The sequence below is a fragment of the Bradysia coprophila genome (genome assembly GCF_014529535.1).
Source record: "Bradysia coprophila strain Holo2 chromosome X unlocalized genomic scaffold, BU_Bcop_v1 contig_173, whole genome shotgun sequence".
Classification (NCBI taxonomy): domain Eukaryota; kingdom Metazoa; phylum Arthropoda; class Insecta; order Diptera; family Sciaridae; genus Bradysia; species Bradysia coprophila.
Window position 1 is genome coordinate 3830361 of NW_023503302.1, and position 17616 is coordinate 3847976.

The window sequence follows — 17616 nt, forward strand, 5'->3', positions numbered from 1 at the left end:
ATTCGCTGACTTTCTGGGATTATTCATTGATTTACTACTCTCGGTATATATTGTTGAGTCTTCTACGAAGCTAATAAAATCATAAGTTTTCTGAATCAGTCGTTTAGCGCACACGTTTTTCAACAGGAGCCGTGTGCGAAAACAAAACGAGAAAATTGTAAACAAAATTTGAGATGCGATGATATTAATCACTTTGATGGCTGGAAGAAGAAAAAACTGTAATTTGTGTTTATGGAGACGCCTTGCTATAATAATTGAATTATGGATTTTCGAAATTTTCATTTTAACTCGAGAGGGTATGACAGACTTGTGGATCATGTTGTTTGTTAAAAAGCATTGAATGGACGGTTTATAAATTATTGGTTGTGACATTGTGAAAGAAAACAGAAGAGTCCGAAAATGGTGCTGGTTTTTTATAAGAATTGTATGTATCGTTGTCTTATTTTCTTTGTAATCTGTACGAACAAAAATTGGGATAGAACAAACGCAACAACAATATCTAATTCAGAATTGAAAATTTCCACATAAAACGCAACTTCATAGTTCAGAGCAAGTTTGTATAGAGGGATTCTTTTGAATTTCGACTGGCCGAAATCGGCACTATTTTTTCCGGAACTTTTTTACATATGCCTAGTCAGGCCTTGGTGCCTAGGCCCCAAAACCAGTCTCAGATATTTTTGATCTTCCATACCTGGTTGGTTGTAAGTGGCCAAAAGTCGAAAAATGGGGTTTCGTAGTCCGGATTTCATTTCCGTAAGGTGACGAGGACACGGGCGTGTGTGGGTTCGTTGGAAAGCTGAGGTCAAATACTCCTGGGGCAAATATTAATTTAATAAAATTTGCTGATTATCGGACGAAAATATGACTTCCGGAAAATTTCTCGAAATCAAAGTAACCTCGGTGAACTTTGATGAGTTCTGTGACCTCACTAATGCAATTATTTGATTAAATTATTACTTATTATGAATGTGGAGGACCTCAGCTACGTTCCAAACTACTAAATATGGGTATCGCTGTAAAGCTGAGGTCCTCCTTTTTCTTTAAAACCGATTTTTTTTTAAGAATTTCATTTAGTGTCATAGGATGTCCCTCGATGCAGGTTAGATTTTTAGATTATTTAGATTAAAGAAAAATTTAAAATGGTCTGTTTCATAATTGAAGACAACCCCTTTTATCTGGGATGTTATCAGGAAATGTCAGGATCTAAAGATCTATTCAACCTCAATCAATTAAAAAGAAATGACACAAGTGAAAGTAAAATATATTCAAAAACAGAAGAAAAACTTAACGAATGATAACGCCTAATTAACTAATAGCAATCGACACTAATAATTAAACAACATTTCCTACTAAATTTTCGAAATAGAAATAAAAAACTTTTCGTCAAAACATCCACGATATTTAAATTCCATTTCCTGCATGTCTATAAATGAAGTAAAATTTAAAAAAAAAATCTTCTCCACAGCCAACATAATTTTATGATCTTTCATTCTTGTATTATAACCGAACCCAACGTTCTCTCGTAAATGCTTAACATGTGCATTGAGCATTGTTATTATTATTGATGAAACATTTCCGTTTTAATTAAGTAAATTTTTCTTTTCTCCTTTTTCATTTCAGTTGAATGTTTTCGCATAAACACACGAAATTAGACAAAATGCAACATATAAAAACGAGCACATACATATTGTAAAATATACACAAAACGCCTGTACGATATGCATACAATGCGTAAAATTTAATAGTCCTCTTGGTTTTTGGAAAATGTGTTATTCGTTTCGCGTCTCTCTCCCATTTCGAAAATAGAACTTCCATCACAACAATTTCATAGTAATTTCAACAGAAATCAAAAAACGAAATAGAATAAAAGAAACGAAAAACAAAAATCACCGCATTATACAAGAGCCTCCTCGCAACGGAACGAAAATATTTTAATGGAAACAAAACTCTTTTTCTCCTCTGTGTTATATTATAAATAATAATTCGATTCGGAGACAAAATGCTGAAATTTATAACTGCAACGAGAATGCGAATTAGAAATTTTTGGCATTTTAACATTAATTCTGATTTTCTGTTGTGTTCAATTAAATTTAATGATCACACTGAAATGATATGATAGCATACAATTAATGGACATGATTTATATCGCTAATTGAGCCTTTATAAATACACACTGTATCCAATTTGCCGAGCTATGCACGAAAGTGTCATCAAGGTCTAGTTGAAGTGTTAATCAAAGTTAATTATGGGCATAAGGTGATGGTATCATTTACAAAATATTATCTTTCGCACGACACTCCGTCTTTAGGTAATTGTAACACAAATGACTTAGGATGATCGCTAACTGATCATAGTTACGGATTAAGTAAGTCAAATGTCGATCTTATTGGAATAAAAAATGCGACAAAATTTTAGTATTACGTTTCTTATGGATACCAATTTATTCTTTCGTTAACTGCAAACATTTCACCACAACAATCATCAGGTCTTTTGATCTACGTTTATGTCTTTTAGTATATAAGACCATATTAGACAAAGCTTTTTCTTTACATTGGCCGTAGCTTTCGATGACAGATGACAGATGACATAACGTTACTTTGGATTATAAGCGTTCATTTACTAGTTAATAGTAGATTACAGCAGAGCCTATGTAAATGAGTAATACATGTGTGCGATGTTTGTGGCGTGTGAGCTGAAGGCGAACCGCCTAATTGTGATTTTAGTGTTTTCTTAATTGTATCGATGGCACGTGTACCAAAAAAGAGTTTTGCCTGTGTAAATTCCAATTTGGTGGTTTGTGAGAAGTGAAAACATAAACAAAATTATCGAAAAATTTCCGACCAGAGCATGTAAATGATCGCGCATAGCATGTAAATCATCGAAAAGCCTAACATGTAAATTTCATTTACATTCTCATCGCAGACAATGTGACAATGTAAATACAACGTACAGGATGCCTATACACATTAAAAATCTGTTTCTTCATTAGTCCTAACATGTCGTCAATAGGTAAAGTACATCACCCATTTTGCCGTACCAATGTAAAAACAGATGACCCGAAACTTCAAAAACTCAAATAATTCAGCGGACTGGGATGGTGGTATAAAGTAAAAACCGTTCTGGCTTACCATGGAGGAACCGTAGATAAAATAGAAAATCAAAGACATTTTAAGAATCTGAATGAAAACAATTCTCAGAAAATGCAGAAAAAAACTCTCTTTCTGAAGAAGAACCGAGAATTCAAAAAAATTCACTTGAAAATTTAAAGGAAAATGTCCTTAAAATTATGAGAAAGTTCGAGGAATTTCTTTTCAGAAAAGATTGTGCGGCAAAAAATTTGTACCTTCGCCCATTTGTTCATCAACACAACACGTTATGCACTGTGTTATGCACAAGATTAGAAACGTTGAACATACATCTTAGAAGCAATAAGAGTTCCAATATAAAAATGGATAAATCCGATTCGTCTTTTGATGTAAAATCTTTTACTTCATTTGTTTGAACATACATTTTTCTTTATAATAACATACAAGCCTGAATTCATCATTTATTTTTTATTGTTGTGGATAACAGATAACAGACAGACAATGTTGTTTGTTGCTGTTTTGATTTTTTTTTTAATTGTAAATAAATAAAATGTTACTTACATGTTGTCAGTCTTTTGTTGCTGTCGATTTACCGTTTATGCGGATTTCGTCGCTCTTTAATTTCTATTAAATTTTCACGATTTGTTTACAATTTTACCTTTTTCATGAAAATGAGAACTCTTTGAACTGGAACACTATTTTTAGTTTACTTTTTTTTCGTTAACACTAAAGGCACAAGTTACGCATCAAACTAAAACTCAGAAAAAAAACTCTCAAAAACACATAATCACATGCACAACACAAAATGTAAACATTTACAAATAATAATTTTTTCCTTCGTTGTTTTTCTTCTCTTCTCTTTTACAATTAACTTATAAACAATAAATTCTATTCATTTTTACATTATGGACTAAAAATCGTATATTGTATTTGGTGGTGTTTTTGTGTTTTTTTTTTGCTCTGTTCGTGTACTTTACGTTTATGTTATATTTTGTGTGGTGATATGTTGGCCGTACCGAGTGTCTGAACTAACTAATGAATTTAAATGTGTTTTACTCTCTGTTAACAGTCATCCAATGTGTAGTCATTTCACCGAATACTATTAATACCCGAGTCAATGCGCATAGCGTAGGAGTCACACAAATATTCAAATATATTCATGGAGGGTTCATTTCAACTGACGACTTGATATATGCATACATTGATGTTGAAGTTAAGTAATGCGCCTGTTTCTCAAGTGTATATCAACATGAAGTTTTTTTTTTCGTTCTTTCGTTAGTTTTCAATTCATTCATGTATAGTGTCAGTGTATCGAAGTATATATTTTATGCATAGTGCACAGGCCGTTTTTTTTCCGTTAGTGTGCTTCTGTGTGTAGAACAAACACGGAAAAAATGAAAATTGACTATATAGCTCTACACAGCAGATATGGCATGTTATCTTAAATAAAATTCATATTTACTAATATAAGCGTGGATTGATGCGCCGTTTTTTTTTTTGATCTGTCGATTAGCCGCTTTATAATGCAATTTACGATTTATGATGTCATTTGAATGGTATGACAAAAATTTCGTTTCTGAATGATTAGCATTCGATCACGATTTATGTGATTAAATTTTTATTCAGAACAGACGCTCCATTCAAAGAAAGGCGTAGGAGAGGACAATAAAAGTTTGACTCCGATTTTATAAAGTTTAGAGAGAGTGGCAATATGTAAGAAAAAAGACAAAATCGTCGGGACTCTTTTATGTTTAATACCTTGATTCCTTTTACTTATCAAACTCTACCAATGTTTCAAGTACACAGAGAAAAAAGTCGGATCAAACAAAATCAGACATTTTGGGACAAGAGGTCACGGATATTATTTACTTATAGCTCATTCGATTCGCTGAACTGTTGCGATTAAAACGTAGTACTACGTTTGGTGAAATTTATTTTGTTGCGATAAAATTTCGTGGATTGGGGGTGGATTTCCCCAGAAGTCGCAGGCGATCAGGGACTCGGGAAAATCATTATTTTTTCACCTAGCATCATTGATATCACCGACAGAATAACATGGACCTGGTGGTGTGTATACTCAAAATGTGCGTCTCTTCAAGGCCTACAAGGCTAGCTAAAAAAGTTTTTTCTCAAAAATTTTTTCCTCGATTAATCGCAAGAAAATGATTTTGGAGCTCTTTTGGCAGACCCTTACTTCATGACCTGGATCGTCTGCAACAAAACAAATTTCACCAAACGTAGTACTACGTTTTACTCGCAACAGTTCAACGAATCGAATGAGCTATAACTTAATAATATCCGTGACCTCTTGTCCCAAAGCTGTTCGAAGATTTCGCGATATCACTCTTAACGTTTCATTTAACTTGTTACCCAGGCGGAATTAGTCAAAATGATGAATAATTTGATACTTTGAATTTGGATTGGTTATAGACTAAGTTCTGTGAACAATTCACGATTTTCCAAAAATTGAGAAGACTTTCGTAATTAACTAAATTTGACGAACATCGAGAACTCTGCAATTTATCTAATATTTTGTTATAAAGATCTACCAAACCTCGTTGTATAAACGTATCCCGGTATAATCCATAAATCTTTTATTTCATTCGGTTAAACAAATATTTCAGCATGGCCTTTCGCTTGAACCTGGATGGTCTGATTGTCCGATGATCCAGCACATCGTGAAAATTAAAATTTTTAAAGAAAACTTACAAAGAGTTTCGGAGGCATGTTCAGTTCATGCTATCTCTGCAGAATTATTAGCGATTAGCGGACTTCAGGTCAAGTATGACTGAGATCTGGTGTTCTTTATGAGGATGAAACAACACACAAATCTGAAAAAATCACAGCAAATCAAGAATAATATGGGAAAAAATAAAGAAAAACTAGGAAAAATCAGGGAAAAAAATAATTATTACCCCTCGGTTATCTAATGACCACACTCACGGCACTGTCGGGAACCTACTTGTTAAGTTTACATTTTGCAGACTAATTTAAGGTGTCCACCTTTACGACCTGTCGAGATCTTCCAAACACTTGAGATATTACATAGAGTTCAGATAGTAAGGCACCCATCAGTTTTTTTCTGTAACATTTCAATATTTCATTTCGCTTTTGGTTTCTTTTAACTTTTTGTTTCGTGACGATGTAAGATTTTTTGGTAACACTTAAGCGGAGGTGGTCCTTTGATAATTTCCACTAAAGTAAATATTTATTTTGACAGCCTCTCTGTTACTTTTTGATATTGAAAAAAAATTGTTTACGTTAAAACTGTTAAAGAGAATTCAAACAGAATGAAAATTGAATCGAATATTTTTGACCATAATAGACGTTCACCACACTTGCATGTAAAATGCTTTGCAACATAAACAGCCTATAAATAAATAGGACCGACTTTTACTGCTTCAACCCTATACACATTTTTTAGAAATGGCCATCTGTTATCGATAACGACAAAATAAGGCAGAATAAGCTCCGGTTTGAGTTATTGTCTATAGGCAAATCAAACTAATTAGGTGGCCTAAAGTGCATAAGCCCAGACGAGTTACAGTAACTGCTCGTACACATAGCGACGTGAAATTGGCCTAATCCAATTTTTAGCCCCGTACGAAGTACTGGGGGCTTATAAGATTAATATGCCGTTTGTAACACGTCGAATTGGAAGCAGACAGTAAGGGCAAAGCATTTGGTTATGTTCATAGATGACGAATCCGCAATAAAAAAAATGTCCGTCCGTCCGTCCGTCCGTCCATCCGTCCGTCCGTCCGTCCGTCCGTCCGTCCGTCCGTCCGTGACCCCTCTAGCTTGAGTAAATCACAACCTTTTTTCAAAATTCTTTTTTTCCCCGATTGGTATCGACAAAAGTAAGGTCAAGTTCGAAAATGGGCATGGTAGGGTCGGCCCCTCCAGAGCTAGGGCCCTATAGGTGTTTTTCAGTCTTTCGACGATATCTACCGAAATACGCACGCAATAGCTGCTTGTGATATATCAAATGAAAGGTATTGACGAGTAGAACAAAGTTGCTGAACATTGTTTTTGGGTAAGTTGCAACGTGGGCTTGTTGGAAGGGCTCAAAGGTCGTTACTCGGCCCTAAGTGTTTTTTGCACATATATCGAGTAAATCTCATCCGATTTTGCTAGATTTAGTTTTTTATGGAAGGTAATTGAATACCGAAAAGAACGTGGCGAAAAAAGTTTCAAATTTGGGCCCTTGGACTAAGGCCGCTACTCGGCCCTAAGTGTTTTTTGCACATAAATCGAGTAAATCTCATCCGATTTTGCTAGATTTAGTTTTTTATGGAAGGTAATTGAATACCGAAAAGAACGTGGCGAAAAAAGTTTCAAATTTGGGCCCTTGGACTAAGGCCGCTACTCGGCCCTAAGTGTTTTTTGCACATAAATCGAGTAAATCTCATCCGATTTTGCTAGTTTTTGTTTCATTTGAGAGATAATTGAATGCCGAATAGAATGATGGCGAAAAAAGTTTCAAATTTGGGCCCTTGCACCAAGGCGGCTACTCGGCCCTAAGTGCTCTTTGCACATAAATCGAGTAAATCTCAACCGATTTTGCTAGTTTTTGTTTCATTTGAGAGATAATTGAATGCCGAATAGAATGATGGCAAAAAAGTTTCAAAATTGGGCCCTTGGACTAAGGCCGCTACTCGGCCCTAAGTGCTTTTTGCACATAAATCGAGTAAATCTCAACCGGTTTTGCTAGTTTTTGTTTCATTTGAGAGGTAATTGAATACCCAATGGAAAGTTGGCAAAAAATTTTGGGTTTCTAAAATAATGTCGTAAATTGTTGGTTTTATTTGAGAGGTACTTCGTACGGGCTTTCGTAATTGCGCTATGCGCAATTTTAAAAATGAACAGTTTCAGTAAATTTGACAATGCCCAACTTGACTTGCATTTTGGTAACAGACGCATTAGAGGGTTGTAGGCGTATTAGGGTTTATTAGGGCTTATTTGGGCTACGGACGTATTATGGTTGCGGACGAAATAGGATTACGGGTTGTACGGGGCTAAGTCGCAGCAAACGCTCCGACTGTTCTGATGCCTTGTTTCTTCTGTATTCCAGCCAAGTTTAACTTGAAGTGCGTTGAAAATGAACTGAGTTCACAGAAAATGTGCAAAAAATTCCTATTTTAGAAAAAGTCCCAAAAAATGTGCAAAAATAGGAATTTTAGAAAAATATACCAGAAAATGTAAAAAAAAATGAAAAACAGTCCAGAAATTGTGCAAAAACTATGAAATTTATATAAGTTCCCAGAAAAATGGGAATTTCAACGTAAAAAATAGGAATTTTAGAAAGTTCCCACAAAATAAGCTACACTATTGTAAAATGAAGCATTATTATAATGCTATAATAGCCATGGATGTAACCAGTTAATAAAACAAAATTTTCTACATTGCTCCAACTCGATGTGGATTTATTGGCTTAACATGCATAAGGCGCGTTGTGTGCTAGACAAGATTGGACAAAGAATCATTACAATCAGAAAATGTGTAAAACATGGTAGCTTTAGAAAAAGGTCCCAGAATATGTGTAAAAAATATGATTTTTTTCTTGTGCGTATTGTGACCTTTACTGAAGGGCAGATTCCGCAGATTCCAAAAAATCGTAGTTTCAGGCATTAGACTGGTCCTTTCTCTATCGCCTCAAAGTGTTAAAAATTTGATCTCCAGTTACCTCGGTCATACAAAACTATTGCAATTGGCGGAGGTCTGCATTTTCAAACCCATATTCTACGGCGATCTCCGCTATCAACATTTTTTCTCCGCTAATAACGGATTTGTTAAATAGTTTTTCACGCTCTATCGTCTACAGCAAGTTTTATTCGTTCACCATAGAAACTGAGACGTCCGCTGATTGACGATTTTATAGATTTTGAAAATTTACCATCAGCGAACCACCGAGTTATGTGAGAGGACATCCAAAACTTTCGGGATTGAAAAGAGCCGGAAAAACTGTGGAACAAATCCGTTATTGGCGGAGAAAAAAATTTATTCCCCTTAGATTTTCACAACAATGCGGTTCTTCACGGATTATTTTTTTAGGGTGGTAACTGTGTAGAACTGTTTTACAAGACAGCTGAACATTACGTTCCGCATATACTGACCAACTAAGTGCAGCTAAGATGTACATTGTACTGCTATGTTAACAATTGTACCGAATTTGTACAGTATAGCAGTACATTTTTCGTGGTAGTTGAACAGTACTATTGTCTATTAGCTATACTATGTACAAGATAGATGAGAATGATGCTCAGCTGAATATTATTGCATTTTAGTTGTAAGTCTATACTGCTATGTTACACATTTGTACTTGTCCCGCTTCAAAGAAAATGTTCAGCTGTGCTGAATATTATTTTTTTGGGTGTTCTTTTCGGTCGATTCTACCTATTAATTTCTCTTCAACATTGTGCAAGCCAAATTTGCAGCCTTAGAGTAACGAACTTTTCTTCTTTGATTTTATGTAAAAAGGAAGAATTAGTTGTGCAGACGGTACTCCTACGCACGATAGATAAAAGTCGATGAAATCCAATGGATTGAGTAAGTCTACTTCATTTGAAAATGTTTTGTTAAGTTGCCAAAACTATTTGGTTTAGTGAAGAAGAAACAATTCTGAAAATCAAATTAAGCTTACGTGACTTCGATGCAGAAAACTTCATCTTTAATTCTACAAACGAGTAGCACTAATGTTTACTACACAGCTACTGATCCAGCGAACCGATTATTAATCCAAATACTTACTCTATTGCGTTCGTTATACTTGCCGACTTGCAGTCTGAGTAGATCTTAACAGGTTAAAAAACATTGAGGGGTCAAAAGCCGAAAACATGACCTTGTCTAATGAAAATTTCTCCAGTTACATGAAACGTGAAATTTCGTATGGGGTGTGTCATGAGAAATTAATTGCATGTACTTTTGGGCAAATCGGATGTTATTGGGTTTCAAATTCATCCACAATGAGATATGAGCAGCTGAAAATTTAATGGTATAAATTTGACTATTTCGATGAACTTTTAGCGATTCATCTGCAACGAAAGCTTCCCTGCTTCCAATTTCTCCACTCCCTTCCACTGAAACGATTCAATCAAAAATTATTTTTGATGCAGCAAATTACAGCTACTGGATCACTTTTTTGGAATTAAGGTAAGTACCAGTACTACACTACACACTAGCAAGAACTATACTTCTGTTTAAAGATGAATCGTGCATTTTTTCGGTTTTCGACTATCTCCCCAGTGTCGAGAATGTTTTTTTTTTTTTCAAATTTGTTTTGGCTTCTAGGAACCAACACCATTCTAGGCACGGCACATTTAAAAAAGTTCTCCCGAAAATAAATCCGATTTCCGTTGTGACGTCTTGAAATCTTATCGTATCGCTAAGTTTAGATAACGACTTAAGGCGACGTTAGTCTCTTCATTCACTTGTTGTTTATTCTGTTAAGATGTAAGATTCATGAAGCGACAGTCACAGCAGAACTGAGGAGACCAGAAGATCGATAAGAGCCTTACTTATTTAACCATCTCGCATCGATAAAATAAAATTTTCTCTCCTTCGATTTTTTCTTTGTGCAAAAATATAAATTATTTTTAATGAAATTTCAAAATCTACAGAACGAGTTCATTTCTCTAGAAATTTTGAATTACTTTTTCCCTTTACAATTTTTGATTTTACAATTTACTCGATGTTACACAGACCATAAGCCTTCATGTATTCGTCGAAGCAATGATTTCCTTCACACGATCGCACAATTCAGCTGGTTTGAAAACACCCTTTTCCGTAATGATACCAGTAATCAATTCAGCTGGCGTTACGTCGAAAGCTGGATTCCAACAACCGATCCCTGTTCACGATTAAAATCAATTCAACAATTAAACGAATTTCCAATGTACATTTCGCATGATATATCACCTGGTGCGGCAATTCTATGTTCACCGACATGTGTCATTTCGCGATCCGGTCGCTTTTCTATAATAATATGGTCTCCGCTGGCTATAGTTAGATCAATTGACGTCAATGGTGCCGCAATATAAAATGGAACGTTATGATGGCGAGCTATAACGGCTATTTGATATGTTCCAATTTTGTTCGCCGTGTCACCATTGGCTGCTACTCTGTCTGCACCAACAACCACAGCAGCAATGTTTCTCGATCGAAGCAACGCTGCAACCATACTATCTAGCACTAGAGTTGCTGGAAGTTTGTCATGAACCAGTTCGTATGCTGTCAATCGAGCACCTTGATTATATGGTCGCGTTTCGGTACAGTAAATGTGCTCTTGAAAAGGAGAAATTTGTGTAATTTTCTAGATTTTTTATTACAACTAGTGTTCTAAGCTAGCTTACCGAGACGTTTTAGTTCATGAACTTTACGAACTACTCCCAGAGCCGTACCATATCTGTAATTAATTTTATGAAATTAGTTAACATTCGTAGCTAAAGCGTTTATAAAACTATTTTTACTCATATTGGAGATAAATAACGAGAACTTGTCATAGTAAATGGAAAGATTATGAGCATAGTCGTTGACTATTAGTCAAGTCATAGTCGGGTAAAATTGGTTTCGCTTCTCGACAGTGACAATAAGCGAAAAGTTCTCGGTATTGCGGACGTTCAAAAGAGGTCTACGAGTTCGGAATCATTTGGAATCAATCATGAATTTTACGCTTGAATGTAAGGTTACACACTCAGCCGCCATTATAAGACAACTATCTTTTCTAGCAACACTGTGTTGAAGCAGATGACATTATTTTTCTCAAAAGTCTAAAGGTGTCAGAAATCTTGCATAGCATCCTAGCACTGACCGGAAACAAGTGAACATTAGATTTTACTCGGAGACCACTCGGAGATTTTTTTGGACAAATTATTGTCTATTGCCTTTACAACTATTCGTCTCCAAGGGTTGGAGAGAGTGCAGTGTTACTTGAAATCCTGATTGTATTGAAAAAGGATCTAAGAAGATGGGTAACGTGAAAAATCTGGAAAATAAAAGAATTGTATGGATGATGACCAATTGATAATCAAATTAAAATAAATTTGAATTCAAAGTTTGCGGTAGTCTCAGTTCGGGCTTTTAAAAACAAATAATGTCGTCTATACATCGGCCGAGATTTATTCCCAAATTTATAAGGAATCGTAAGCATAGAGTTGCCCTCGAGAGGTGCTGATGGTGCTAGTGCTAAAAACCCAAAAATTACATCAGCCCAGATACGTTTAAAAAATGACAGTGACTTCAAAGGCAGCAATGACAGTACATTTTTGACCAACTAACGAAAAATGAACACCGTCCTATCGTTTGTCTTTATCAATTGTCAAAAATGCACCATAGTGGCTTCATGGTGATAAGTGGATTCAAAGAATGTCTTGACCATAAAATAAGTCCTTAAGCCTTACGATTCTCTAATATTTCTGGGAAATTCAATGATTTCTTTGTGGTGTAATACCAACAAAAGTGTGCAAAGCCTTGAATAACGATTTCGATCTAACTCGGAATTAGTTTTTTGAAAGTTTTCAAACGCAAACGATCCCAAATAAAACATTTCAATTAATAAGATTTAATACTTTGCGTCTATTTTGATGCTATTTGCAGATCAACATTATTTTCTTTAAACATTGATGGACATTGTAGATTATGCACCGCGAAATGAATTCGAATACCATGCGCCAATAATTAATTCGTTCTTTTTCTTTCGTTCTTTACGCTTCAAATCAAAAATGGGCGCAAATTTTTTGTTGTTTAAAATTTTTCAAGTACACCAATCAATCTTAATTAAGTTGCGAAACAGTTGAATCGATCTACGTAAGATATCATCCCGTTAATACAATCCCATTAATTTCGAACATCACACAGTTATCATGTATACCCAACCCAATACACTACACACTGAGTGTAGATTGAGAATGCATCGCGGCAAAATATATTGTTGACAAACCAATTAATTATGAAAATGTCATGAATGCAAATTGAATCTTATTAATTTGAATTATGTAAGACAACATATCAGTGATGTACACAGAATCTAAAATTGTTTCATTATTTCAGCGAAATGCGACAACAATAATAATAATGCACCGTGAATGTACATGAGTACTGTATAATAGTATCTTGGTAACATCAACAGATGAGAAAATTAGTAAAAACTAAATCGCTTTCAAATACTTGAAAAGTATCCAAAATTTTCAAACTTTGCGATGATATTGTTAATGTGAGTGATTTATGAGTTTTGAAAGTGAGATAATATTTTGCGGTAATTAAAAATGATCCGGTCGGTCGTTCGTTCGTTTTTTTTTTTTGAAGCGTGTGTGCGGTGAGTGTTTGGTGAAATTGATTTCATTTTTAGATGAATTAGAGTCGTTGAAGGAATTGAGTATTTTATTTTGCGATTCAAATTTTCGGAAATGTGTGCTATTCATAAGAAGGTTGCACGCGCTCCTGATTTTACAAAAAGTTACAAAAAAGTAGTACAAAAAAAAATCAGTTAACCTCTAGACACGACAAGAGAGCTCTGTTTTGTTCTCCTATTCAGGATAAATGCTTAGCCGATTTGGTCAAATAATTTTCTTCTTCTTGTGAAACACATCCAAAGAAGTAGCAGATTCAATGTACACGCAAGGTTAGACACATCTCAATTCTTGGCCACCCAATATTAAAGTTCACTGACTTCAATGAAACCAGGATTTAGTTGTCCGTATGTATTGTTGGTCTGCCCGATGACCTCTCGCACCCGGAAGGAAAACGTAAAGATGTGCCCAAATTGTTCTGCCACTCTTTCGAGGCTTGAACATCAATCATTTTTATCGTTCACCTTTTATAAATTTGAGTGTGGTAGTTTGAACGGACAACATAGCATTCAAAAACTGGAATTCAATATTTCAAACCCTTAGAGTAGTACTAATGCACCGAACGTCAGAAATGAATCAATAATAGAATTTCGTTTGAGTCTCTAGATAGGACGGCGTATTATAATGGTCAATGGTCATCAAATGAAAACTTTTTTAACGACAGAAAATTAACACAAAATTCATTACCCAGCCGTTGCCAGTGATCCCGTATTGCAATGTGTAAGTAATCTAATTGGACCATCACCTGTGACATCAGCCAAAATTGCATTTGCACCATTGGTACCAATCATCATATTATCGGCAATGTCTTTCTGTAGCATATCTTCTGTCGATTGTAAAAATCTAAAAAAAGTATATCAAACAGAAAACCGTTATCCACCACAGCGGTCAAACCGAAATGCGTGCCAACACACAAAAAATGAAATTTACTTTTGCTTCATCTCATCGACGCTAATCTCATCATTTTTCGATAAATTATTAGCTAAGGCCATTAATTCATCCGCTGCTATTTTCATATTTACAGCTGTTGGCCTTGCCGATACCAAGTAGTTTAATTTTCCTTCGATTTCTTGTCGCAGTGACTTCTTTGAATCAAATGTCTCCGGGTAAATTTCAACTGCCAATGACAGACATCCAACAATGGCTATCGCAGGTGCACCACGTACCTAAAATATACGCTGAATTGTATCGAAATTTGAAGTTTGTTTTTTTATTGCTGGTTGTTGTCTGATTTTCGTTGGCATCACCCGATCCCATACACCTCCAAATGTCATACAATGGGAACGTGGTGTAGAGAAGAGGACATGGACATTTTTTCATGGCAATTTTCATTAATCGATGAACGAATAATGTCATCTGGTACATGGGTCAGGGCAGGGCCTATTTTAATGGAATTATAGTATATTACTATAAAAGGGAAGGAATTTGATATTTCGTATCCAGTGTAAAAGTGTCCAAGGGCTTATCAAATTATTTCCCGCGTGTAGTATGACGTTTTCCTTTACGAAGGAGGGAAAGTCCATTTTCCCTCCCTAGCAAAGGAAAATTCTAAACAGTCCCCTTCGTTGCTTTTACTGCCTTTTTAGTTGTTTTTTATACCATTGAGTTGAACTGATTATGTTGGGAGATTTTTTTTTTGACAAATTAACTAAACTTGGTCAGGGCCTATTTTTTGAATTTCTCTTTTATTGTTTCGTGTAACCAGGAAAATCAGATTGAAAGATTGTGTGGAATGAATGGAGTGATAAATATCATGGATCGATGTGGTTGAATTGCTAAGACATTTTTTTACATGGTATCTAAAAGCAAGGCGAACTCTACTTCGTTGGCATGTAAGATATTATTTTGGCCTTTGTGATTCCTCCGCTCTTCTTTGACTCATCGCGAAAATCACCACTTGCCTAAACAGCAAATTTACAAGCAGTTACGTAATGAACTTATGTATTAATCTGTTGATTTGTACACACATTTTTGCACATTCTAAAACCTGACCTGTGATTCACAATTAGTGAAAAAGAAGAAAACTTTCTCTCACGCTCACGATCTGGACCATTTCCGGTTTTAAATTAAAATTAGTCCCTGACCGTTCTACCTGATCATAATCAAAACGATAGCGCCCACCACTTTCGCGCCAGTTAATTGCGAATTTTCGTTATCACAAATTTACTTCAGCCGAATCCAAAAATAAACATCCAAGCAATATACCAAAACACGTGCAATACACGTTGAGTATGTTAAAAAGGCCTGAACATCTTCAAATAATCTGTATACAGATAAAGAGTTTTTGTTGTTGTTGTTGTTTTTTTCCTCTTTCTAATGCCGACTACACCACTGTCATTTCAGTGTGTAATATTTTTAACTTAACAACCGTGACAATAATTTCTGCTTTACGAAAAGAGATGATAAGTTTCTCCTTATCAATAGAATTGTTAACAAAGTTGTGGTTTAAAATTAATGTAATTTTTCCTCTCTAAAACCAATTGTAAACAGCCATTTATCTTTGTTGAACACAACTCGGATATTATAATATATGAAAAAAACCTACAACCACATTCCTATCCATTTGATTTCTTCGGAGAAGAGATAATGAAATGGTTTTCTGATATATAATTTTTCGAGTAGAATTTTTGTGGCATATTCGGACCTAAATTTTTTGGTTTTTAGAATGCAACGCAATTTCATTTACACACCTGCATTTTATTGATGACTTTCCATCCATCCTCGACCCCTTTTACGGCCACATATTTCGATTGGACGGGCAACAGAAGTTGGTCCAATATTTCCAAATTTCCGGTACTGTATTTGATGGACTCGAGACTCATTTTCAATTAATTTTTTGAGTTTTGCAAAACAAAAATTTTATCAAAAACAATCGTCTCTATCGTCTCTAAAAATAGAAGAAAAGAAAAACGGCTTTGAATTACTCTGGACTAATGTTCTGTGACGGGTGGAAAGTTTGTATCCCGAGTAGAAGACAAGGGCAGTAACGTCATTAGTTAAACCAATAATTGTTTTCTCAATACACCGCAAAGAAGCTACGCTACAGCTTCATATTGTCGTGAAGTGCAAGTACACTTCTATAGATCAGAAAATGTCTAACAATTTGTTGTTTCCTTATCGAATAGAGACATATGGGGTCAGTCTACTTCAGTTAACAACTTTTCGTCCGGGATATAGGAAAATGTAAACTTCATCTCGACTGACCCAATAATAGAAATTTGGCTCTTGAATGATTTGACGACCTTGCCCTCGGCCTTGTATCAACAAATTGCTCGTCAGGATTATCATTTCCATTATTTGAGATTTTGAGTGTTCCTTACTGAAGAATGTTAGGAATGGTACTTGAACTTTGAACGTAAAGTATTGACCGGAACAAATTATGTCCATTAATTCATAGAGAAACGATGTGACATTCAAGAAACTAAATTCAAGTCCAAATCTGTCATGCTACAGAGAACGTTCTGATTGCACATTGTGACTCATCAGATACTTTAATTGCCACTCTCTCACATACAGTGCCTCAAATGACGAGAATTCACTTTCACTGTTTTTCGTTCTGGTGAAAATGAGAAGATCAAAGTGTGTGTGTTGTTTAAAATTTACGGTCGGACGATTACCACCATCCGAAACAGAAAAACAAAAACCACTCACTGCTAATCTACTAATTAACCTAACGCATTTGAACCGACAGAAACCAAAATACATTTCCTGCATTTAAGATTTGTCTGTGCATTCAAAGAATTTTTACTCAAAAATTAGTGCGTGGTCAAGACACACATTCTTATCGGCACTTAATTGGATTGGAATCACATTAAATTGTAACAGCGATATAAATTTCCACTCTTAAAACCGAATTTGTCGAATATTTTGCATGAACGTTTCACGGCCTATCACAATAGCAAATTTATTCGAACTATTTACATTTTTCGGTGTACACAGTAGATAGGTACGTACACACATCAGTCAATTAAACTTTTGAGCAAATCGTTTATTAATAGAAATTCAAATGTAAAATTTTATAAAAATAACATTTATTTACCGACTGAATTCGTTGTCGATATGTTTACGTCAACAAACAACGGTTTTATGAACGAAACTAAGAAAATATATCTGCACGGACAACCTTTGCTTTTGAGCACGATTTGACAAGCATATATAGTTTTAGGAGAGGAAAAAAAATATAA

At 35.0% G+C, this 17616-nt stretch overlaps 2 protein-coding genes across 4 annotated transcripts in view; both read right to left on the minus strand.

Moving 5' to 3' along the window:
- LOC119068220 (phosphoinositide 3-kinase adapter protein 1) overlaps positions 1–4184 on the minus strand; it is a 34499-nt gene extending 30315 nt beyond the window's left edge. Inside the window, exon 1 of the mRNA XM_037171716.1 lies at positions 3648–4184. The gene's annotated coding sequence lies outside the window, so the exon portion shown is untranslated. The remainder of the gene's footprint in view (positions 1–3647) is intronic.
- A 6516-nt stretch (positions 4185–10700) lies between these two features.
- On the minus strand, positions 10701–17616 carry LOC119068222 (methylthioribose-1-phosphate isomerase). 3 transcript variants are annotated; one of them, XM_037171718.1, is made up of 7 exons: positions 17472–17616; positions 16123–16319; positions 14363–14598; positions 14120–14275; positions 11438–11490; positions 11004–11369; positions 10701–10935 (listed from the first exon to the last, which is right to left on the minus strand). In XM_037171718.1, exons 2-7 carry the CDS (start codon positions 16252–16254, stop codon positions 10799–10801), a joined length of 1080 nt encoding a protein of 359 aa, XP_037027613.1. In that variant the 5' UTR covers positions 16255–16319; positions 17472–17616; the 3' UTR covers positions 10701–10798. The 3 variants fall into 3 exon arrangements, with proteins under 3 accessions (XP_037027613.1, XP_037027615.1, XP_037027614.1); XM_037171720.1 differs by having other exon boundaries at positions 17354–17586; XM_037171719.1 differs by lacking the exon at positions 17472–17616 and adding an exon at positions 17084–17337.